Source organism: Desmodus rotundus, chromosome 10 (genome assembly GCF_022682495.2).
Source record: "Desmodus rotundus isolate HL8 chromosome 10, HLdesRot8A.1, whole genome shotgun sequence".
Taxonomy (NCBI): domain Eukaryota; kingdom Metazoa; phylum Chordata; class Mammalia; order Chiroptera; family Phyllostomidae; genus Desmodus; species Desmodus rotundus.
This window is the reverse complement of record NC_071396.1, coordinates 36,083,226-36,106,720: the sequence shown is the minus strand read 5'-3', so window position 1 is coordinate 36,106,720 and position 23,495 is coordinate 36,083,226. Positions and strand designations below refer to the sequence as shown.

Here is a 23,495-nt window from a genome sequence, read left to right as displayed (position 1 = left end):
GCAGCAGCCCGCCCGCCTCTCGCTCCAGGCGGTGCTGCAGTCCCGGCCAACCCCAGTGCTGTTCCCAAAGGGAGCCCACCTGTGGACACCACCATCCAGGCCCGCTGGTCCTGGCCCTGGAGACTTGGGGATTCCCGTCTGTAGACCAAGGCTCAGCCCCACACACACTTCCACTTTCCAAGCTCAACACTCCTGACCTGATGAGAGACCCCCACCATCCAAGCTGATGCCACCCCTTTCCCCAGCCTGCTCACTCCTTTCCTTCTAGATCCAGGTCATCTTCCCTTGGCGTTCCTTGGACCTTGGGATCGGGGCTGGAGACTTCAGATGGCTGCGCCCAAAGCTACCCCAGCCTCTCCTCTTCCCTCCCAGGTGTCAGTGGACATGGAGCTGACCATGGACGAAGCTGACCTCAGGCTCTGCAGGGTACGCATGGAGGCTTCAGAAATGGTCATGAAACTCTTTTCCAAAGGTGAAGTTGGGGTTCGCCGCCCCTGCATTCTGCCCCCTCTCTGCTCGTGGCCTGCAATGGGCTCTTCGTCGCTCTTGCCCAGGCCTTCCTTAAATTTTCTAACTTTTACGAGGTCCCCTGGCTTGCTGGTGAGAAACCAGGACTAGTCCGAGGAACCCAGATTTTATAGAGCGGGGAGAGGAAGCGTCTTTGGTCTCTGGGGTCAGTCTAGGACCCTCAGCCTTCGGGCGCAGTCTTGTCTCCAGTCCCCCTCTTTCCTTCCACTGAGTCTCCAGGGATCAGCGCGCCCCTGGAGGCCGTCCCCCGGGCCCGGTGGGGTGGGCGAGAGGGCGGGAGAGGTGTCCTGCACCTCCTGCACCTGTCCCATCAATTCAGCAGCCTGCACGCACCCGCGGACCTGGAGGTCTGGAGGTGCATCCCCTCGGGCAGGTACTGTCCCGATGGGAGGGAGGGATTTGCAAGAGGTTAGGGCGGGGCAGAGCTTCAGTGGACACGCCCCCCGCAACTGGGCCGCGGTGCCTTTAAGAACCTCGGCTCTCGGCGCAGCCCGGATTGATACCTCCACACAGCGGCCTCTGCAACGCGCAGCGCCGCGGACCTCGCCTGCCCACCCGCGCTCCCTTCCTCCGCCGCCCTATGTCGGCCGCCCCCGCCTACAGTGAGGACAAGGGTGGCTCCACGGGCCCCGGGGAGCCCGAGTATGGCCACGACCCGGCCAGCGGCGGCATCTTCTCCTCCGACTACAAGCGGTGAGGCAGCAGACCGAAGGGTGGGCCGGGGGCTGGGGCCTCCGAGTCCTGCGCCTGCGCCCTGCCTCGCAGGCGCGCACCGGCACCATGGACAGCACCCAGCCCTACCGCCTGGCCCCGCCCCAGCCACCAACCAGCAGCCCCTGTCTGCATGGCTGGGTCCCCCTACCAGCTCCCCACCCAGGGGCAGACCTGGGGCCCTGGAAAAGGGTGGAGGTTGTGGGGGATGGGCCAGCCCCTTGTGTTCCAGGAGGGTGGGCCCTCCTGCCCTAGGGGTTTTCTCTGTTGTTTGGGTGACCAGATCCCCATCTTTTTTCCACCTGGAGAACTGATTCCAAAATAACAAGGGGAGGGGTCAGAGTTGGCAAGGAAATCGCCCAGGGGTACAGGCCCCGAGCCTCCAGGCCTGACTCCTCCTACGAATCCGTTTTCCTTCCTTCTGGTCCCCCTGTCCTCATTCCATCTGGTTCATTGCTGCCGTAGTCCAACCCCTCCTTAGCCTCCCTCTACCCCTCCCTCCTCTGCCCTATTCCTTCGTTCTAAGGTATTGGTAAGTTCTGAAACAAGCACATTTAAGGGCCTACTGTGTGGAGTCTTGTCCTAGGCGCTGTGAATAGAGCCAGGGACAGGAGACATTCCTTGTCCTCAAGTTGCTCCAGAGAGGAGCCCAGAGGAAGGATGTGTTGGTGACAATCCAGTATGGTGGGGATGGCAGGGAGGGTGAGAGGAGTTGGCCTCTGGCCCCGGAGAGGGGCAGTGAGGGGTGCTCCAGGGAGACGAGAAGAGCCGGGTCACAGGCTTCGTAGGTGCAGGTGCAGTGTGGCCAAAACCACAGTACACAGCGCTGCGGTGCCCGGGGATGAGGGTGGGGCGATGCCAAGGCTGTGGGGGACGACCGATGCCAGGTTTGTGTTGGGAAGGGTCCAGGCTGGACTGTGGAGAAGAGATTGGAAGGTGTGTTGGACTGAGCGAGAGACCAGTGGGGAGACTGAAGTTGGGGGGAGGACATGGTGATGGCCTAGAACAGGGGCAGGGCCGAGGGTTGGAGAGCTCTCGAAGGGGATAGAAGCTGCAGGCCTGGTGATTAATTGGGAAAGAGGTGAGGGGAAGGGGTTGGGGGAGGACAAGGACAACGCACAGGTTACTAGTCATTGCAGCTGGACAGGTGGTGGAGATACTCAGTGGGACTGGAAATAAAGCTGTTAGAAGCAAACCTGTGGAAAACAGTGTGGAGCCCAGTTTTGGCCATGGTGAGATTACATACTCAGGACTAGTCTAGCTGGTGGCTGGACATTAGGATTTGCGTTCCAGGAGATGTGGGTGTGTGAAGGCGACAGAGGCTGTGAAGACGAACCTGGGGAGGGACCATGAGTTCAGGCAGGGAACTGTGAAGACACCGCTATTAGGGGCGATCAGAGAGCAGGGGCAAAGTGTCTCAAGGCCACAGAAAGCAACCCAAAAAGCAGGAGAAAAATGAAACGTGGGTTCCAGAAGGAAGTGATTAGCAGTGTCAGTGCCCATTGAGGTCAAGTCAAACCAGGAAAGAAACATGTGGCCATCGGTTTGACAAAGAGCAGATCAACCCCTCCTGGCCCCACTTCCCACCTCCTGCCCCGGGAGACCAGCGCTGGTGAAGTCAGGGGAAGAGATAGATTATTGTCCTCCAGTGTCCCATTATGGACATTTTACACTTACAGAGAAGCTGGATGAGTAATACAGTAACGCGTACACCTCTCACCTGGATTCAACCACTGCTGACGTTGTGCCACAGCTGCTTCGTCGACCCGTCTAGTCACATGCATTTTGGGCCGAAGTATGTAAGGTGCACACATCATGACCCCTCGGCCTTAAATTCTAGTCAGCATCTACAGCCAGCCTAAAGCGAATAGACATGTGAGGAGGAGCTGAGTAAATAAAACATGGTGAATGGGCATTTCGCTTTCAGGAAGTTGGACTGAAAGGGAAGAGAGGGAAAGAGTTGCTGGGGGAGAACACAGGTCCAAGGAGGTTTATCAGTCTCATTTTTCTTGTTATTTTTGTTTGTTTATTAGGATGGGAGTGCCTAGAGCAAGTTTAACTGTGGATGGGAAGGAGCCAATAGAATGGGAGAGGCTGAAGGGAATGGAAGGAGGCACAGATCCCTGAGCGATGGGGGAGGGGGCCTCGCAGAGCTGAGGGGGAGCACCAGCCCTGCCCAGAGGTAGGAGGGCAGGAGGCTTAGGAGAGCACAGATTTTGGGAGCTGCAGGGGGTTTCATCTAAGGCAAGGCTGGATTTGAAATACAGTGAGTAAAGCCAACCACTGCCGGCAGGGTAAGGCCCAGAGGGCCCAGGATGTGCGAGAGCAGGTGGAGGGACCATCTGGGGGCCTAGGCCAGGCAGGGAGGAAGGAGAGCTAAGAGGAGGCAGGAGGGCGGGGTCGGAGTCAGGAGTGTGCAGCATTTCTGAAGAGCAGCTCAGGGAGGCAGAGACCCAGCTGCAGTGTGAGTGGTGGCGAGGGGGGCACCCCTCACCTCTATCTGGATCAGCTCCCCTGACCCCCTAGTCTTCAGCTTAGAAATTGAGAGTTGGCTGAGTGCCCAGTCTCCTCCCTCCTGAGTCCTTGTCTCTGGGCGACAAAGAGGAAACCAGAGCCTCCCTCCCTGCTAGGGTCTGGTTTCTGAGTTTCGGGGACGGGCCATCTGGTGACAGTGCCAGGCCTCCCGGCGCTGGTCAGCCCAGTCCCATCCCCAAGTGGGACCTGGTGCGCGATGCATCGATTCCTGCAGCTCCCGGGGGTGGTGGCGAGACAAGGGTCCCGAGGGGCCTGCATGGCTGATCCGGAGGCTGCCAGCCCAGTGTTGGCCCCTGAAGGCGGGCCCCCACCCTGGTACCAGGCCCTGCAGCCTGAGGAGCTGCGGTGGCTGCAGGCCCCAGAGGAAGGCACAGCCCCTGAAGCGTCCCTGGAAGAACCTTGCTCAGAGCCTGGCCAAGGCCAGAGTCCCAGCCAGCCACTACGGTACAAAGGAACCCCAGGGGCCCCCACCCAGACGGACGGGAAGGCCAGCAGGGATGGGCGGTTGCCACTCAGGCCAGACCCCTTCAGTCCCACCTCCTCCTCGGAGGACTGGGCTGGCATTTGGGGGCCGGGTGGGGGCACAGTATGGGAACGGAATAGAAGTGGGCGTGATGAGGGATAACTCTCCAGAACTCTGAGGGGAGGAGCCTCGGAAAGTGTCTGAGGGTTGTGGTCCCACCCTGATCCTTTCCCTCCCCCAGGCTGTGGCCAGAATGGGCGCTAGGTGAGGTTTGGGGACAGGGTAAAGCTCAGATAGGGTTTGGCCAGCCTCTCCCTGCGTGTGAATTTGAATGTGTGCGGTGAGGGGAGGTGAGCAGGACCAGCCTCAAATGCCATGTGTTACCCCCTGGCTGGCCCCAGCCAGCCCCCCAGGCATCCCTGAGGCCAGGCACAGGGTCAGGTCAGCGAGTAGGTGTAAGGGGATCTGACTACTGGAGTTAGGTTTCCTGACCTCAGAGCGTTGCTGGGCCTCTCTTGCTTCCTCTTCCTCTGGGGAATGAGCTGGTGGGAGTGGAGGAGGGCTTCCGGTGGTCTCACCCCAGGAGGGAGCTGCTGCCTGTTAGTGGGCTTCTGACAGTCCTGCCTGTGTGCCTGTGCGGTACACCCAGTGGTTCCTGTCCCCCTCCCACCCTTGTCCTTGGCCCTGGGCCTGGAGCCTTCCTGGCAGGAATGTGTGCCCCAGGCCGGGTGGGCCGGAGAGGTGCGGGTACCCTGAGCAGGCCCCTGGGTGTGCGCATTTGACAAGGGCCTGTGGCATCTGGGTGTGGCCAGGACACCCTGGGGGGAGGAGCTTTGCTTTGGAGAGCACCCAGAGTTAAAGCAGGCCACTAACTTCACTGCTCCTGGGCAAGGCACCCTCGGGTGACAGGCCAGGACACCGGCCTGACCCTTCAGAGGAGGGCACAGGACCTCGGAGCCTGGATGTCTTTGATCTTAGAAGCCTAAATATGTCACCAAGAATCTCAAGTATGAGGCCAGTGGCCATTGTGGCAAATGAGCCTGGAAGGACTGAATTTTGTCAAAACAGTGTATGTGTGTGTAGTGGGTGTGTGCCTGTGTGTGTGGGATGTGTGTGTCTGTCTGAGGGTGTGGGGAGAGCAAGGAGGGGTCTTGTGGCAGGTGTGTGTATGTAGGGATGAGTGTGTAGGCTCGTGGGTCTCCGAAAGGGTGTGGAGGTTTTGTGTGTGGAGAGTGGCTGTGTGGTATATGTGCTTCTGTGGGGGTCATGGGTGTGTGGGGGTTTACGTACGGACTCTGTGTGTGTGTGTGAGGGTGCAGGTGTGTCTGGGAGGCACACACATAGGAGTGTCTGTGGTACAGGGGATGTTTCCGGCATTTGGTGGAGGGGATGGGGTACGTAGGAGTCTGTGGGGTGCTAGCTGACTGTGGGACATTGTGGAGACCCTGGGGCTGCAGTGGGGTGCGTGTGTGTGTTGGAGAAGGTGATACCCAGCTCAGTGCTGCCTGGGCCCGGCTGAACAGCCTGCACCCCTGTCTATATCCCCGTTGTCCTGATCTCAGCCCCCCATAATTGTTTGGGAGAGTGACAAGGTGGTTGTCTCCTGCACCTGGCTTGGCCATGGGAGAGGAGAGGCATCTTCTGGTTCGGGGGCATCCCTCCCAAGGCATGGAGCTTTAGGCGGACTGGACTGCAGCCGGGTATCTTCTGCCTTCCTCCGACAGCTAGCGAGGCCTCTGCATTCTGGGAGGCATCATCTTTCTCCTTTGCTGTCCATCAGAAATCCCTCCAGGAGGCACTCCTCAGAACTCCTCAGAACATGAATGTCTTAGCACCCTTCTGTGGTTCCTGCTTTTATCTGCTACGCACTCACGCATCCCTACAAAGCGCGGCCCTGTGACCGGGTGTGTGGGGCGTCCTCCTCCTCCTCCTCCACGCGGCGTTCGTCACTCACTCAGCTGCAGTCTCCTTGGCCCCTTTGTGACTCCCACCACGCGCTTCTCTTTCCTCACACTGCCACCCCCGATCTCCGATTGTCTGTTATTTCTGAATGTTCCACTTCTGTGACTAACTTTGCACAACTCGCTTTTGACTGTCTGCTGTTGCTCATAGCTGTCCAGGCCAGGTGGGCTCTCGTGCCTGGTCAAATGCTGTGGGTTGTTGGGGTGCCATGTGGGAGATTCGCAAGTGCGCAGGCCCCCCACTGCACAGCTCCCCACATTTTGGAACTGTCTTGGCCACAGTTGAGTGGGTCAGTTGTCCCACAGCTCGGTCAGCTGTGTGTGGACACATTCTCCCTGGGGCTTATTCACCTCTCTGACCGCCAGCCCCAGGAGTATGGTTGGGCATCGTGGTGGCCGCACAAGGGCCCCTGGCCCAGAAACACCAGCCCGTGGTCCTGCCACCCAACAGGGAGCTCCAGCTCAGGGCTGCCCACCCGGGGCAAGCAGGTGGGGCGGGGCCCGCAGCAGCCCCAACGGGGAATGCTGAACGTGGCCCCCGTGCATTTACATCACACTTTCATTCACCGTATCTCAGATAGTTTTCTTTTGGCGGCTGTTGTGCTTTTGTGTCCTCCTCAAATTCACATGTTGAAGCCCTAACCCCTAGTAACTCAAAATGTGGCTGTATTAGCAGACAGGGCCTTTATGGAGGTGATTAAGTTACAGGGAGGGCATCAGGGTGGGCCCTAATCCTGCACGCGGAAGGTCCTTGTAAGAAGAGGTGATTAGGACCCAGAAGCACACAGCGGGACAGCCGCTGTCTGAGCCATGTTTCTCCCGGCCCCGAGTCCCCTGATCTGGACTTGACTCCCTTCCCCTCTGGGGGGTCCTGCATGACAGCCCCACCCCCACCCCGTGCCCTCAGCTGACCTCTTATGCCTCCTACCAGGCATGATGACCTGAAGGAGATGCTGGACACCAACAAGGATTCCCTCAAGCTGGAGGCCATGAAGAGGATTGTGGCGGTGAGCGGGGGAAGGAGGGGACGTTCCTTCGGAGGAGCCTGGGGTCAAACAGCAGCTCTCCTTGTCCCCAGGGGACCATCCCCTATTAAGTGCTGGACCTCTCCCTTCCCCTTCTCCCCCAACCTTGACCCCACCCCCAGATGATTGCCCGGGGAAAGAACGCCTCGGACCTGTTTCCCGCAGTGGTGAAGAACGTGGCCTGTAAGAACATAGAGGTGAGCACTGCCCGGTGAGGGCCCCGCATGCCCACCTCCACCGGAGGAAACTCGAGCTGGTTGGAGGTGAGGAGCAAACTACCCAGCTCCTGGGGGCCTGCCCTGGTCCTGTCCATGTGTCCCCAAACTAGCCGTGGAGCAGAGAGACGGCAGGTCCACTGGCGATGCTCTCCCCCACGGGAGGGACCCATCCCCGGGGACCACAGCCACTGGGGTGGTGACATCTCACGGGGTGGGACTGCTGGTTCCTGCTGGCAGCCTGCTCTCCCCCAGGTGAAGAAGCTGGTCTACGTGTACCTGGTGCGCTACGCTGAGGAGCAGCAAGACCTGGCCCTGCTGTCCATCTCCACCTTCCAGCGTGGCCTGAAGGTCAGTGGTCTCAGCGTGCCTCCTTGGGCCCAAGGCCTGGTGGGTGCCGTGTGGGAGGTGTGAGCCCAGGGACAGGCCTGGGCTCAGAGACCTTTCCCACCTGTGAGTCCGAGGAGGGATGAGGTCGGTGTCTGGAGACTGTGTCTCTTCTCCTCTGAGCAAGAAGCCAGGTTCATGGCCGCCTCAGATAGGACCCCACTGGCCCTCACCTCCACTGGGGTAAAGGAGCTGTGGCCCACAGCCTGGCGGACAGAGGTCAAGCTCCATAAGACAATTCTGTGACGGGAGCTGCTGACCTGGTTCCTCCACCTGGCGGTTAGAGCCGTGGCCCCAGCGGGCTCACCTAGTCAAGTATCTGTAGGGAGCACTGACTTTGGAAGCTTTTTGCCCGGAACTGGGTAAGGTGGACAAAGGTTTACTGAAAACAAATGAGCCCCCCCTAGAGGTTGGGTTCAAAGGTGAGCACAGGACCTCCCATTTTCTGTAAGTTCAGCACAGTCGATGATTCCTCTAGAAGCGGAACAAATTCTTGTTCTGCTCAGCCCTGTCTCCAATGCTCAGACCTGGGCCCCTCTGTCCTGGGGAACTGCCCTTGAGGCAGGTGGGGGATCTGGACGCACCGAGGGAAGGGCCTTGGGAGGAGTCAAGTCGTCCCAAGACATAATCTGCCTCTCTGGGGCGGGGGGAGTGGGGTACGAGGCAGGGGGCAGAGGTGCTGGCACATGCACCTTGCGCTGGGTTATTTTTTTTAAGGTCAAAACCAAAGGATCTATCTCAGATTGGCAAGTAATCTTTCAGCTTGAATCAGGGTCAAATCATCTCATAAGAACCATTCTGGAATTTTTGCACATGTACATTTTATATTTACCTTTCACTTGTCCAGTCTGGCCTGTCCCAGCCATTTAGAAACCAGAGCTTGTCCCGCTCACTCCAGTGGTTTCTCTAGAACAGGGGTGAGCACCCCTCCTGCCAGAGAGCCACTGAGGCTCCGCCGGCCACACGGTGTCCCTCATGCAGCTGCTCAACCTTGCCCATGCAGTGCGAAAGCAGCCATAAATGAGCAGCACGGCCTGGTTCCAGTAGATTTTTACTTATAAAAAAGGAGGAGACAGATATGCTCGTGGGCTTCCATGTCGGCCTTTGGTCCAGACCGCCTGTCACGGTGACTGAGACCTCAGTCCTTCCCAGGCCACTCGCTCCATTTTCAGACAACTGCAAGTTTTTTTTAATTATTATATTGCATTGCAGCCCCCATAGCGATAATGTTTCAAAAATGTTCAGACTCACAAAAGACAAGAAGTCTACTATAATGAAGAGCTATATACCCAACACAAGAAACGCGACATTCCTCCAACAGCCAAAGCCGCCTCTGTGCCTTCCCCTGTGTATCGCTGCTATGTCTGTATTTATGCTCCTGCTGTTTGTTTACCTGCTCCTAACAATGTATGGTACTGTCTTGTAAGCGGTAGCATGTGATACATGTGTTCCTCTGAAACTCCTTCTTTCGGTTGTGGTTACTGTTTCTTTCTCCCTCCTGTACATTAATACCTGTCATTTCTGTCCAGGATTCCCCTTTTCATCAGGCCCAGCCGGGGCAGTGTTTGCTTTCTTGGCAGCCCACTGCTGTGGTTGGGGCTCCCCTCAGACAAACCTCCAGTGGACAAGCGGGCCCGCTGGGCCTGCCTGCACCCTGTCTGCCTGGAACCCTCTGTGAACCTCCTGCATTTCCCTGTAGTGGTTCTAAATCTTAATTTTTGGCCTCCTGATTGTGTGTCTGCCTCCAAGATGTTGATAAGCCCTTTGCCCCAGAGCAGCAGACAGCCCTGTGGATGTTATGTTTCCAGGTGGACACCAATCTGTTCGCAGACCTTCCCCAGGCTTAGAAAGTTATGTGTCTACCTAACGGCGCAGGCAGCCGGCATTTTCCCATCTAATGTTAGGGAGGATCTTATTCTAGAACAAAAACATTTCTTAACACCTTTCACATGCAAAGGGCTGTGGCGACACAGTGACGAAATAAACATGAAGTCTGCTCTTGAAATGCTTACATGTTCAGTGAAACAAAAGGCCTGCCCCACAAGTGATTCCCAGAAAGCCATGCTGAAGTCAAGGTACATAGTGTTCATACCTACCAGCCTCGCTACCCTGTTGGAAAGGCAAACAGATTTTTGGGGGGTAACTTCCTGCGAATCCATAATAATTTTCAGATAAAATGTCTTGTTTTTTTTAAAAAAGGAAACTACGTAGGTTTTAGTGGAGAATGGGATATGATTTGACTCTTAAGAAAATACAGACTCCCGCTTTTTAAATAATTGCTTTGAAGCCATCTGTTTAAAAATCAGTTCCAGAATGTTGACGGGGATCGCCGTCACCGTCACCTGCCATTCTGGGGTCTTTCTCTGTCTCAGAGAATCAGGGTAGCATATCTCTCGAGTGTCCAGCGCCCCTACCACTGTCCACCACCCTCCGAGGTCTGCAGCTGCTTCAGTTGCAGTCCTGGGGCAGCCATGCGCTAAGGTCCTTCTCAGGTGTACAGGAAGCTACAGGACCAAAGAGGAGGGGCCCACACACCATCCTCTCTGAAACCCTGTGGGGGAAGAGGAAGAAGAGCAGCTTAGGAGAGGGCCTTTGGGGAGGGGAATGTAAGCAGGGACTCCTGGGAAGGGACACCAGCTTGCCTTTGCTGGCAGTCACCTCCGGCATCAACACAAAGGAACGCAGGAAGCGGGGATTTCAGGAATGTCAGGCATTCTGAAAGCTTCCCACTATTCCTGAAAGTGAAGCAGCCTATCGGCCTGCCTGCCTGTTCAGGTGTCAGGTTTCTACAGCCAGGGTCAAGAGTAAGTGCCCTCAAGCCGTGCGCCCCTCCACCACATCGGCGACTGAACGGTGGCACTTCGCCCAGGGTCAGGACAGGAGGCAGGGGAGCAAGAGCTGGTGGTGGCCGGGGACAGCGCGTCCCTCAGGTGTGGCCTCTCACAGCCCTGCCGCCGCCTCTGCCCTCAGGACCCCAACCAGCTGATTCGTGCCAGCGCCCTCCGCGTCCTCTCCAGCATCCGCGTGCCCATCATAGTGCCCATCATGATGCTGGCCATCAAGGAAGCCGCCTCGGACATGTCACCCTACGTGCGGAAGACGGCTGCACACGCCATCCCGAAACTCTACAGGTGCCCCAGCCCCGCCCTTCCCTCCTGGGGTGGGGGGCTGTGCCCATGTGCGGCCCCACCCAGCTCTGGCCTGTGGGGTCTGGCAGGCTGCCCTGGTTTTTCGCTCTTCAGGGGCTTTAAGATGGTTTTGGGAACTGACAGAGATGGAGGGCCCTGGAGGTGGCGGCCCGCACCTCCTTATGAATGGGGTTGCAGAGCGGGGAGGTGGGCACATCTTGGGCGGACACTGGGGAGGCCAGAGATGGGGAGCGGCAGGTCCCTCTCAACAGTTTCTCCCTCAGTTTGGATCCTGACCAGAAGGACCAGCTCATAGAGGTCATTGAGAAGCTTCTGGCCGACAAGACCACGGTATGTACAGGGGTGCACCGGGTGGACACTGGGGTGGCCGTTCCGTTGACCCTCTCTTGCCTCTGTCCGGTGCCCAGCTGGTGGCGGGCAGCGTGGTGATGGCCTTTGAGGAGGTGTGCCCGGAGCGCATCGACCTTATCCACAAGAACTACCGGAAACTCTGTAACCTGCTCATTGACGTGGAGGAGTGGGGCCAGGTGGTCATCATCAGCATGCTCACCCGCTACGCCCGCACTCAGTTCCTGAGCCCCACCCAGAACGTGAGTGCCCCTACCCGGCCCTGCCCTCGCCCGCAGAGTGGGCCGGAGGGTCGCCGGGAGCAGGCACCCGCTGCCCCACCCGTCTCCCCAACAGGAGTCCCTGCTGGAGGAGAACCCCGAGAAAGCCTTCTACGGCTCCGAGGAGGACGAGGCCAAGGGCCCGGGGTCGGAGGAGGCGGCCGCCTCTGCGCTGCCGGCCAGGAAGCCCTACGTCATGGACCCCGACCACCGGCTGCTGCTGCGCAACACGAAGCCGCTGCTGCAGAGCCGCAGCGCGGCGGTGGTCATGGCGGTGGCGCAGCTCTACTTCCACCTAGCGCCCAAAGCCGAGGTGGGCGTCATCGCCAAGGCGCTGGTGCGCCTGCTGCGCAGCCACAGGTGTGTGCCAGCCCCGGCCCCGCCCCGCTGCTCCCAAACCCTGGGTCCATCAGGGCCCCTCCTCACTTTCCTAGCCCACCAGTGTACCGCGCTGACCCCAGCTCTGCCTTCCTCCTGCTGGTGCCCCGCCCACCACCCGTCCTCTCCTCCTTGTACTTGGATCGCTTTTCTTATGCCCACCTGCTGCCCCTTGCCCCTCCCGCGGGGCCGTACAACCTCGGACCATCCTCTCTGCAGTGAGGTGCAGTACGTGGTGCTCCAGAACGTGGCCACCATGTCCATCAAGCGCCGGGTGAGCAAGTGCCCAAGGCCTGTGCTCCCATTCTGCGGGGTGGCTTCGGTGGTGCTAGGGGCACCTTGGAAGGGCTGGCGGGGCTGGGGGGAGTGCCTTGGCAGTGTGGAGTGGTGGAGGGGAGACCTCAAATGCAGGATCCTGAGGGCCACTCAGAGGAAAGTCTGGTGAAGAAAGACCCCGTCAGATCTAGGAGGGAGGAGGGGAAAGGTTTGAGACTGGCGTGCAGTACCCTAGCGCGGAGGTGCTGGGCGCAGGTCAGGAGCAGGAGGCGCTCTGGGAGAGAGGCTGTGGTGGGACTCCCTGGGCTGCCTCTCTTTGCCAGGGCATGTTCGAGCCCTACCTGAAGAGCTTCTACATCAGGTCCACGGATCCCACCCAGATCAAGATCCTGAAGGTGAGACACGGGCCAAGTGGCGCGGTCTTTCTGGCCCATTACCCCCCCCCTCCCCCCAGGCCCACTCAGATACCCAGGGTGGCCACCAGGGGGGGCCTGGTTTGAGGGCTGTTGGTGATCCCATGGAACAGGTGAGATGGTCCTCCGCATTTTGAACGCGTTTAGAAATCTGTCAGCTTCCTCGCCAGTGGGAGGGCGCTGCAGGGCTGCCCTGAGGAGTGTTTGCCAGGCGGCATGGGTTTGCGACCACAGATGGGAAAGCCCACTCTCTGCCCCCCCCCCGCAGCTGGAGGTGCTGACCAACCTGGCCAATGAGACCAACATCCCCACGGTCCTGCGGGAATTCCAGGTACAGACCAGGGGCAGTTCCCACCCGGAGGGGCCCGGGAGGGCTGCCCACAGCGCTCTGTGCACAGGGAGCGTCGTCCTGTGGACCAGGCCTTCTCTAAAGGGTCCAGCATGGGGATGCGGTTACCTCAGGTCCTCTCCCAGTGCCTTCTGCTGGGATCCCTGGGCAGCAGGCAAGGGTGTCACTCCCCTCCCAGACTTTAGTCTCTGGCATGATGAGTCATTGAAGGAGGGCGACCACTTTCCGGAAGGTCACCCGAGAGCCTACGGAGGCACTGCAGCAGGGTCACTCTGCTGTGCCCCACAGACCTACATCCGTAGCATGGACAAGGACTTTGTGGCGGCCACCATCCAGGCCATCGGACGCTGTGCAACCAACATAGGCCGGGTCCGAGACACCTGCCTCAACGGCCTGGTGCAGCTGCTGTCCAACCGTGATGGTCAGTGTGTGGCTGGATGTCCAGCTCTGATGACCACTGGGTGTCTGCCTGCGTGTCTGCCTCTCATGGCCAGTGGGTACCCCCTGTCTGTCCAGGCATAATGTATGTCCATCAGTCTGTCTGCGTCAAGTAGTGTCCGAGCGCCCCTGCATCTCTGAGGGCCAGTGGAGAAGTGCAGGGGGGTGACGAAGAGAGCCAAGGGTCTGGGGGCATTGTAGGGTTGCTGTCCACCCGGGTGTGGCCACCTGACGGTCCCAGGGTCCCCGTGCCCTTTCCCATCCCCCAGAGCTGGTGGTGGCAGAGTCGGTGGTCGTCATCAAGAAGCTGCTGCAGATGCAGCCAGCTCAGCACGGGGAGATCATCAAGCACCTGGCAAAGCTCACGGACAACATCCAGGTGAGGGAGTAACCCTGTGTCCCCTCCCCACCCTGGCGTCCTCTCCATGACTTAAGACCCTGTAACTAACAAAATCAACCTCCTCACTTTCCACACTGGCTCTGAAAAGTCTTCCTGTGGAAGGAGGGGAAAGGTGGGACAGTGTCACCCTGACCTTGAAGCCCAAGATTTGCCTTCCCTTTGGGGACCCCTCCCTGATCTCCCCACTCATGTTTTCTCTGGCGCTCTGGCCAAGAGCAGACGATGGACAAATCCCGTGTTTTTCTGCTACGTTGAAACTTTCAGACACGGCATTCCTGAATGTTCAGGAGCAGTAAGATGGCAGTGAAGCATCAAGGGTACAGTGGGTTCAGAAAATCAGTGTTTTAAGTCATGACTGACTATGGGGCTTGGAGAAGCCAGTGAAACCCCAGGGAAGAGGGGAGCTGCTGCCCAGGAAGTGCCCACCTCTTACTCTGTCTCCCACCACCCTCCCTCCCACGTCTGGAGGATCCCATGGTCCCAGAGGCCAGCGTGGACAGCAGGAGTGCTGTCCCCTGGGCAGGCAACGGGCCACCCTGTCCTCATGTCTCTCCCTCACCCACAGGTGCCCATGGCCCGCGCCAGCATCCTGTGGCTCATCGGGGAGTACTGTGAGCACGTCCCCAAGATCGCACCTGATGTCCTGAGAAAGATGGCCAAGTCCTTCACAACAGAGGAAGACATCGTCAAGCTGCAGGTCATCAACCTGGCGGCCAAGCTCTACCTGACCAACTCCAAGCAGGTAAAGACTGAATGAGGCCCTTCCAATGCTCTGGTCCCCAGCAACAGCCCACGCAGTACCCCGAGGGCCTCACTAGGGTGGTGTGACCTCTGGCACCTCTTTCAGAAGAGAGAGTTCAGGGCAGGTGGCTGGTCTGCCCAGATAGCCAGTGTTCCCCCAGTGCCTGTGGTTACTCTGGGAGCCCCGGGACCTGATGGGCTGGACAGTGTGCTCTTGGCTTCCCATGGGGGTCTTCTGATGGTGACGCTGTGGTTCTCCGGCGGCCCCTTTGATCCCGGTGCTGGAGTGGGCCCCAGGGACAGGCTGGGCAGGTGGAGCCCTGCTGTGCTGGGGCCGCAGTCAGAAGGAGGAAAGGACAGCAGTTACGTGTGGACGCAGCAGGGCTCTCAGTCTGTGGGTGTCAGGACTGTATGAGCAGAAGATTGGAGAGGGGAAGGCCCAGCGAGCACCCTGGGGAGTATTCAGTCTTTGGACAAGTATCTGTGTGCTTCCTGTGCTCAGAGGGGAGCCAGGAGCCGGGCGAGAGGCCCCCCTCTGAACACAGGTGGAAAGATGAAGCAGTGTGGGTGGGGAGCCATGCAGGTCGGGGGTCCAACAGACTCGGGGCTGGGCCAGAGTGCTGAGCCCCAGCACAGTGATGGAGTCCAAGGCCAAGAGGAGGAGAGCCCAAAAGGACATCCTCTTTTGTGGACCCAAGGCCGCTGTCAAAAGTTGGGTCCTGGGGTCAGGGATGGGAAGGACAGGGGTGGATGCAGGTGGTCTAAGAGGGGAGGGTGGCTCTGTGTGGGGGTGTCGGTGTTGGCTCAGAGTGTGGTTCTGAGACCTCCCGTGTGCCCCCCTCCCTGACCACTGCTGCCGCCCTCTCGTCCCCCAGACCAAGCTGCTGACCCAGTACGTGCTGAGTCTGGCCAAGTACGATCAGAACTACGACATCCGCGACCGCGCACGCTTCACCCGGCAGCTCATCGTCCCTTCGGAGCAGGGCGGGGCCCTCAGCCGCCACGCCAAGAAGCTCTTCCTGGCACCCAAACCAGCCCCCGTCCTGGAGTCGTCCTTCAAAGGTGGGGGCCGAAATTGGGATGGATTGGCCATGACCCTGGCCCCAGAGCTTCCACCGAGGTGTCCATCTAAGCGGGGCACTGGGCAGGACTTCTAGGGAAACGCCAGTCCCTGTGCCCGTCCCTGCAGCACCCACGGCTCTCTGCCCACCCACCGCCACCACCAGCTTCCTCAAGACCCAGTCCCTGCCCTGCAGTGGGTGGGCCTTCCCCTGCTGTGCGCTCTGTATCGGGATTCTAAGTACAAGGGCCTGGGAAGGCGGGAAGTAAACCCCACCCAGGGAGAGGTGCATGTTGGTGAGGGCCCTGATGAGGCAGTCGCCAGCACTCTGGGCTGCCCCTGGAGGTCACACCCTGGGCCCAGGCCCTCGGCCTGGCCTTGTCCTTTCCTCTGGGACAAGGGCTATGAGACAGGTGGGCGGGGAGGGTCCTTACCCGGCTCTCGGGACCCAGGAACCTACACAGGAGGGGGCTCCCTTCACGGAGCTCGCTTGTTCTGGTGTCTTCTGCTTTTTCTCCCCCCTGCACCCCCATATGAGGGGAGGGGTGGGTTTGAAAATCTGGGAAGATGGGGAACCATCCTTTCTCCTCCCAACACTGACCCTACTCGAAAGTCTGTGTGCTGCCCCTCTGGGTCTGCTGTCCTCCCACAGCCATGGGAGCTGCTCGTCCCTCTGGGGCCCTTAACCTGGTCGGAGGATCACACGCCGCCCCCACTGCCTGGAAGAGACAACACCCCAAACTTCCGCCGCCCCAGCAGGCAGGCCTGGGCAGAGTGGCCAGCAGCACCTGTGGGGCCAGAGTCCCCTCTGGCCCTCTGCCACCCCACCTGCCTGCAACCCCACCCCTCGGCCCTGTAAGGGTTGGGCTGGACCTGCTTTCCTTCCAGCATACGGGCGGGCCTGCGGGTGCAGCTGGGATGGAAGAGCCGTCGAGGGTGTCCACCCAGCTAGGGTGTCCCCACCAGAATCACCACCCACCCCTAGGAAATGACTCCCCGGGCAACACCTCATTGCTACCCTGCTTGAACTCTCACCTTGTCCCCAGACCGGGACCACTTCCAGCTGGGCTCACTTTCCCACCTGCTCAATGCCAAGGCCACGGGCTACCAGGAGCTCCCAGACTGGCCAGAGGAAGCCCCGGACCCATCCGTGCGCAACGTGGAGGTCAGCAGGGGTAGAGGGTTGAGCTGCGTGGGTGGAGGGACAGATAGCAGGGAGCCCCAGTGTCTCCAGTGCTGGCCTGGCCTCCTGACATGCTCCCCCACATGCAGGAAGAAGACCTCTCCCTTATTGAGACCCACGTGGGCCTGTTGGGCGAATACACCGAGGTCCCCCACTCTGTGTGCCGTGTGCCCTCTGCTCGTGGGCAGTGCTTTCTCTCACCGTACCTCCTCCGGGTGGTACCCCTGTGCCTCCCCTCCCCTCTGTGTCTCCCTTGCTTTGGCAGGGCCCCTTCCCTCCCCCCACCGTTCCCTCCTGGGGCAGGAGCAGGTCGGGCCCCAGAAAGAGTGGGGGTGAAGAATGAGAAGAAGGCCCTGTGCTTTCATGCCCCCTCCCCAACCACGATTTAATAACTCTCCCCCCACTCCCATCTCCAGGTACCTGAATGGACCAAGTGCTCCAATCGGGAGAAGAGGAAGGAGAAGGAGAAACCCTTCTACTCAGACTCTGAGGGGGAGTCGGGCCCCACAGAGTCCGCAGACAGCGGTGAGGAGATTGAGGGCCGGGCCCGGTGCTGCTCCCCACGTGTGTGGTGTGTGTGTATGTGCGCGAGCACACTCGCGAGTGAGTGACATGGTTGTGTACCCGAGGGGTGTGCGCCTGCTGCATACCTGCACGTGCGTTTGCTCACTGAGGGACTCTGGTCCCAGGTGTGTGCACGCACAGGCAGGCCTTTATCCAGAAGGCCTCATCTGCGTCCCAGGGGGCCCAGTGGCTCCTGGGACCAGGGACAGGTTGGGGGGAAGGGTTGCAGCTTCAGTGCTGAGTCTGACGCTGGGAGCCCAGGGCACCTGCTCTGGACCCAGGGGCCCGCAGACAGGAAGGGGAGCCTGAGCCTGTCCTCTGCAGACCCTGCATCCGAGAGCGAATCGGACAGCAAGAGCAGCAGCCAGAGCGGCTCCTCGGAGTCCAGCAGCGAGTCCGAGGAGGAAGACCGGGATGAGGATGAGGAGAAGGGGCGGAGCAGCGAGAGGTGAGGGATGGGACTGGAGGTTTCCTGGGGAACTGAGGACTGATACACAGCATGGGCCAGTCTCTGGAGAGCCCCTGGGCCTCCCGTGCTGTGGGGGCCTGTGGGCCCCTTGACCGGAGCTCTGAAGTTTGCAGCACCGAGAAGCATTTGGGGGTGGAGTCTGGCTCAGGACTCCGCGGGCCGGGCTCCCCACTTTCACCCCCACTTTTCGAGGTGTCCCCACTGTCCCATAAGGCAAGGAGGGGGAGCCCAGTCTGGGCCTGAGTGCCATTTGCCCCCTGCCTTCCAGTGAGCAGAGTGAGGAGGAAGGAGAGAAGAGCAAGACGAAGAAGAGGAAGAAGGTGACAAAGGAACAGGGAGAGGGCTCGTCCTCAGATGAGGGCAGCGGCTCCAGCAGCAGCTCCTCCGAGTCTGAGGGGTCGTCAGAGACAGAGGATGAGCAGGCCGAACCTGCGTCCTGGCGGAAGAAGATGGTGAGAGTCTGGGGGCCACAGGGGGTGGGCGCAGGGCCAAGGCCCTCCTGCTGGCCAGAGCTCACTGCGGTGGCCGCACCAGGCACTTCCTCCCACACCCACTTCCTTCTCTCTCCAGCCCCTCAGCAGCAAAAGCACTGCTGCGGCCCAGGAGGTCTCCCTGCTGGACCTGGAGGACTGTGAGTCTGGGCCCTAGAGGTCATGGTAGGGGGAGCCTGGGCAGTGACTTAGGAAGGTCTGTGGGCAATGTGGATTGTGTTCCTCTGGGCTTAGGGGTGCGGGGAGCAGAGGGAACCTGTCCTCCGACCTGAGAGTGCACCAGGTGTGGGGCTGGGGTCAAGGGTGGGTCGCCACTGAGAGCCTCCAGGTTGCCCAGGACCCGCTGTCCATGGTGCTGAACGGGCTGCTCCTTGAGCCCCACCCAATTCAGGCCTGTCCCATGTGGCCTCTCCCCATCTGCAGTCTTCCTCATCTGCCCCCACAGTTGCCCCGCCGAGCGTCCAGCCTATGTCTCCGCCCACGGCTGTGTCCACCAGCCTGGCTGCAGACCTGGAGGGCCTGACCCTCACAGACTCCCCACTGGTGCCCTCGGTGAGGGGACAGGGCAGGGCAGAGTTGCATCCTGTGGTGCGGCCCTGGGTGGAGGGGTGTGGTGGAAGGGAACGCCTGGGGCCCCTGTTGCTGGATGACCCCCATGGGTGGGGACAGGGCTGGGGAAGGCTTCCTGTTGCTCATTTTTGCACTCCCCCTCATCTTCCTCCCCCGCAGCTGCTGAGCCCCGTGTCCGGTGTTGGGAGGCAGGAGCTCCTGCACCGCGTCGCAGGCGAGGGGCTGGCAGTGGACTACACCTTCAGCCGCCAGCCTTTCCCTGGGGACCCCCACATGGTGTCTCTGCACATCCACTTCTCCAACAGCTCTGAGACCCCCATCAAGGGCCTGCACATGGGCACCCCCAAACTTCCCGCTGGCATCGGCATCCAGGAATTTCCTGAAATTGGTGCGGCTCCCGGGCAGAGCCAGTCCTTCTGTGGCTGCCGAGGCCCCTCTGTGCCAGGCCAGGGGTCAGGCTCTGGGGGCCCAGAGAGGGCATCTAGAATGGTCTCTGCCCTGGTGGGCAGGACAGAACAGTGAGTGAGTGAGTGCCAATCAGGGCAGGGGGTGCTGGAGGCTTGGTTGTTTCAACCCTGACTTAAATGGTCATTTGAGGGTGGAGGGAATGGTGTTTAAATTTAAGTAGAAAACTAGAAACAGTCTCCAGGGTCCAGGAAGCTAGGAGTGGTTGGTCAGGTTTGGCAGTGGAGGAGAGACTGGGTCTGGGATTCAGGCCTGTCAGGTGATGGTGTCTCTCCCCCTCCCGCCTCACCCCTCTGCAGAGTCCTTGGCACCTGGAGAGTCTACCACTGCTGTCATGGGCATTAATTTCTGCGACTCAACCCAGGCGGCCAACTTCCAGCTGTGGTGTGTGTCCATCTCGTGGTGGGTGGGTGGGCTGGGGGAGGTGGGGTCACAGTGATCTGGAACTGGAAGGGTGGCGGCAGTTGGGGGTGAGTTGGGGGGGTGTTGTGCTGTGGAGGGTCTGGAAGCCACCCCCAGCCCTCAGGTCTTGCCCCACTCTCCTGCTGCCTGCAAGCCCTGCCCCCAGACATAGTGGGAGGTGGGGTGGGGGGTGGCAATATGATGGCCTCGCCTTCTGCCACTGTATGTCTCCATCTTCTCCCCTCTCCCCTAGCACCCACACCCGACAGTTCTACGTGTCCATCCAGCCGCCTGTTGGGGAGCTGATGGCCCCCGTGTTCATGAGTGAGAATGAGTTCAAGAAGGAGCAGGGTGAGTGCTCCCTGGGAGTAGACAGGCTGCATGCACAGGGGCCCAGTGGGCTCCAGCACCTAGCCTTGCCGGAGGACCCTCAGCTTCTCCACACGGGGAGGCCTCGTAGCCAACAGCTTCTCAGAGGCCGGGACATGTCAGGGAGGCTTTGGGAGTGTCAGCCAGGCCAGCCGGAGATACATCACCAGTAAGTGTTGGAGAAAAGTTTTCAGGAAGAAAAGGGGGTGCAGTTTGGTTTGGGGCATGGAGTCCCCAGGACAGGGGAGTGGTGAGCACAAAGCTGGAAATAGATTTGGTCTAATTTCTGGGTGCCTTGAATGATGTGCTAATGGGTTGCCGTTCTAGAGTTTCAGAGCTGGAAGGGGTTGCAGAGGTTGGTGGATCCAGCTCCCTTGTTAGAGAGATAAGCCCTGTGGATTCCGTTTTCCCAGCAATGGAGGAGTCCTGGGAGGTGACTGAGTTGGGGTGGGGGGTGGGGGGGGGCAGGTGGAGGCCGATGCTCTCAGCAGGAGAAACGGGGGTGCTCCAGAGCCCTGGTTTAGGTTCCGAACCTACACTCACTGGGTGTGTGACCTTGGACCAGATTCTGTGACCAGTTATAGGCTGTTGCAGCAGATCTGATGAGAGATGGTGAGGACCTGAGGACCAGGATTAGAGCTGTGAGGAAGGGAGTGAGGGGCTGGAGAGGGGGCGGTGCTGGGAAGAGGGAAGCCACAGGCCTCCCCCGGAAAAGGGGGAGAGGGAGGCATGGAAGCTGTTCTAGAATTTGGGGCTTGGAGGGCAAGGAGACTGGCAGCGCCCCTCGCCTGGACAGGGGTCGGCACACGTTTGCTGTAACGTGCTGTGAAGCCAGTACGTCAGGCTTTGTGGGCCGTGCAGCCGCTGGCACACACAGAGCCACGGCTAACACATAAACAAACATGTGGCCACGTTCCTGCAAAATTCTATCTACAGACCCTTTAATCGGAATTTCATGTGGTTTTCATGTGTCATGAAATGTTAATCTTTTGATTTTTTCCCCCCAAACATTTAAAAGTAGAAAAGCTATTTCAGGCGCCCCAGGGGTTGCCTGGATTTGGCCTGCAGGCTGCAATTTGCCAAACCCCTGATCTGGTACACAGAATGGGTGTGGGGAGGGAGGAGGGAAGGTCCTGGCTGGCTTTGGGTAAACTGATTCTGCAGTGGTTTGGGAAGTTCGGGAAAAGGTGGGTGTGTCCCCAGGAAACATGTCTGGGCTGAAGTCCTGGGCCCCGAGGTGACCACCAAAGAAGCTGTGTCAGTGAGCTGACTGTGGGAGAGGTCTGGGAGGGGAGCAGGGGAAAGTGAGAGAGCCGAGAGGGCCTTCCCTGAGGAAAACTTGCATTTTTAAGGGCGGGGGTAAGAGAAGAAACAAAGGAATAGGTGTAGGGCCAGCAGGCCAGGAGGCCAGGACCTCAGGGCCAGCATCAGAGAGCACAGGTCGTTGCAGAAGGGGGCAGAGGCCGGCCAGCCGTGGGATGAAGGGGCCCTGTTGAGGAAGTGGAGTCTCCTCCAGGAGGGCTTTGGCTGTGGAATGGGAGGGAGGCACGGCCTTGGCACGACAGGAATCTTGCTTCTGGGGAGGACTTCTTAGGAACAAAGAGCCTTGGACATGGAGAGACTAAAGGTACAGGGGCGAGAAAATACCACTAGTGAGGAAAGGAGGGGATGGGGAGAGGCTGAAGAAGCGGTGGGCGGACAAGGAGCCCACACTGGCCGAGAGAGCATGGGAGTGGAGAGGAGAGGTTGGCTTGCTGAGGGAGGCGTTGCTGTGCGTCTGGTGCTGCTGCCACATGTGAAGTCAGGGGTCTCCGTGTGAGGGCCACACGGGCCCCCTGGGCCTGGAGTGCAGCAGCCGGTCTCTGTGAGGACTCAGCCTCAGGATCCTGAAGGAATTGGAACTCGACCAGAGAAGGCCAAAGGGTGTGAGGTTCAGGCTGGAGGAAACCTCTAAGAAGGGACTGGCCACTCCCGAGGGGTGGGGCCCAGATGTCTGATGGTGGGGAAATGCCAAGACAGTCTGTGGCCCACAACATGGATGGAGCTCTGGGTGGGCTGGGAGGTCCGGGCCTGAGAGGGACGTCCCCCTCCCCAGGACCACTGAGTGGGACTCAGGCCGGCCCAGCCTGAGGACTGGTGAGGAAGCTCAGCGGGCAGCCCGGGGTGAGCCCAATGCAGCCTCCATCCTCATCGTGACCTCTGCCCCCCAGGAAAGCTGACGGGCATGAATGAGATCACAGAGAAGCTCACGCTGCCAGACACCTGCCGGAGTGACCACATTGTGGTGCAGAAAGTGACCGCCACTGCCAACCTGGGTCGTGTCCCTTGCGGGATATCTGATGAGTACAGGTACTGGGCCACCGCCAAGGAAGAGACGGGCTGCTGGGCCTGGTGTGGAGTGAGCCCCTCCCTCTGCCCATCCCCATCCCCTCAGGTTTGCAGGGAGGACGCTGACCAGCGGGAGCCTGGTCCTGCTGACCCTGGTCGCGAGGTCCCCTGGACCTGCCCAGCTGACTGTCAACAGCGAGAAGATGGTGATCGGCACCATGCTGGTGAAGGATGTGGTGCAGGCTCTCACCCAGTGACTCCGGGTGCTCTGGCTTCTTTGACCCCCCTGGTTTTCCCATGTGACACCTGGGCTGTCAGCACCCGCCCCCTACTTCCTCTCTCCCTCTCTCATGTGAGATTCCTTGTGCCAGAGGGTGTTCAGGGCCCCTCTCCCACTCTGGTCATTAACAGATTCTCTCTCAGGCCCTCCCCGTGGGCTCCTTAGTGACCCAGTGTGCAGAGGGACGTGACAGCTTCTTCCTAGTCCCCACCGCTTTCTGTAGCTGTTTCTGTAGCACCTTCTCAATAAACGTCTTCTCCCTAGATGCTGGCTCACCCCTCCTTTCTTCCAGGCTCTAAGGGGCTGGGGGGAGCGTATAAGGCTTCCGCATTTGACCCTTGTGAATGATCACTGCTGACCTTCCAGGGAGGCCGTGTATGACTCCCAGAGGCGACTCTGGTTGGACCCCCTGCCCCAGATGACTGTCTCCAAGTCACCAGGCATCTCTGTGGAAGAGACATCTGAGCAGAGATGAAGAAGGGCCCTGGTCTTTTCCATGAGCCTCTTCCATGGCCGGCAGTCCCACCTCGTCCCCACGTGGGCCCTTGGAAGGAGGATTCGTCATGTGGGGAATTCCCTGAACAGGTGCGAGGTTCACAATATGCCAACTACATTTGGATACGGGGCCTAGAGCCTCTACCTGGCTGGGGAGGTGACCCAAGTAGCTGTCGTGGAGGGGGAAGGATAGCAGGTGTGGGACAAGGCCTCTCCCTGGTTGTGCCAACCTGCATTCATAG

General features: G+C 59.7%; 1 protein-coding gene across 9 annotated transcripts; it reads left to right on the top strand.

The window, feature by feature from the left end:
• Window positions 1-376: 376 nt before the first annotated feature.
• Window positions 377-23,284, top strand: AP3B2 (adaptor related protein complex 3 subunit beta 2). Of its 9 annotated transcripts, none has more exons than XM_053912582.2 (26): window positions 377-426; window positions 7,130-7,205; window positions 7,346-7,420; window positions 7,694-7,789; window positions 10,796-10,956; window positions 11,238-11,304; window positions 11,382-11,564; window positions 11,659-11,942; window positions 12,180-12,234; window positions 12,560-12,631; window positions 12,918-12,980; window positions 13,287-13,419; window positions 13,706-13,815; window positions 14,402-14,578; window positions 15,453-15,639; window positions 16,684-16,802; window positions 17,237-17,345; window positions 17,709-17,832; window positions 18,122-18,305; window positions 18,424-18,484; window positions 18,790-18,896; window positions 19,074-19,302; window positions 19,679-19,763; window positions 20,035-20,132; window positions 22,361-22,499; window positions 22,585-23,283. In XM_053912582.2, the coding sequence occupies exons 2-26, from the start codon at window positions 7,149-7,151 to the stop codon at window positions 22,733-22,735; spliced, it is 3,126 nt and encodes a 1,041-aa protein (XP_053768557.1). In that variant the 5' UTR covers window positions 377-426; window positions 7,130-7,148; the 3' UTR covers window positions 22,736-23,283. The 9 variants fall into 9 exon arrangements, with proteins under 9 accessions (XP_053768557.1, XP_053768556.1, XP_053768554.1 ...); XM_053912581.2 differs by lacking the exon at window positions 377-426 and adding an exon at window positions 452-472; XM_053912579.2 differs by lacking the exon at window positions 377-426 and adding an exon at window positions 983-1,221.
• Window positions 23,285-23,495: the final 211 nt, after the last annotated feature.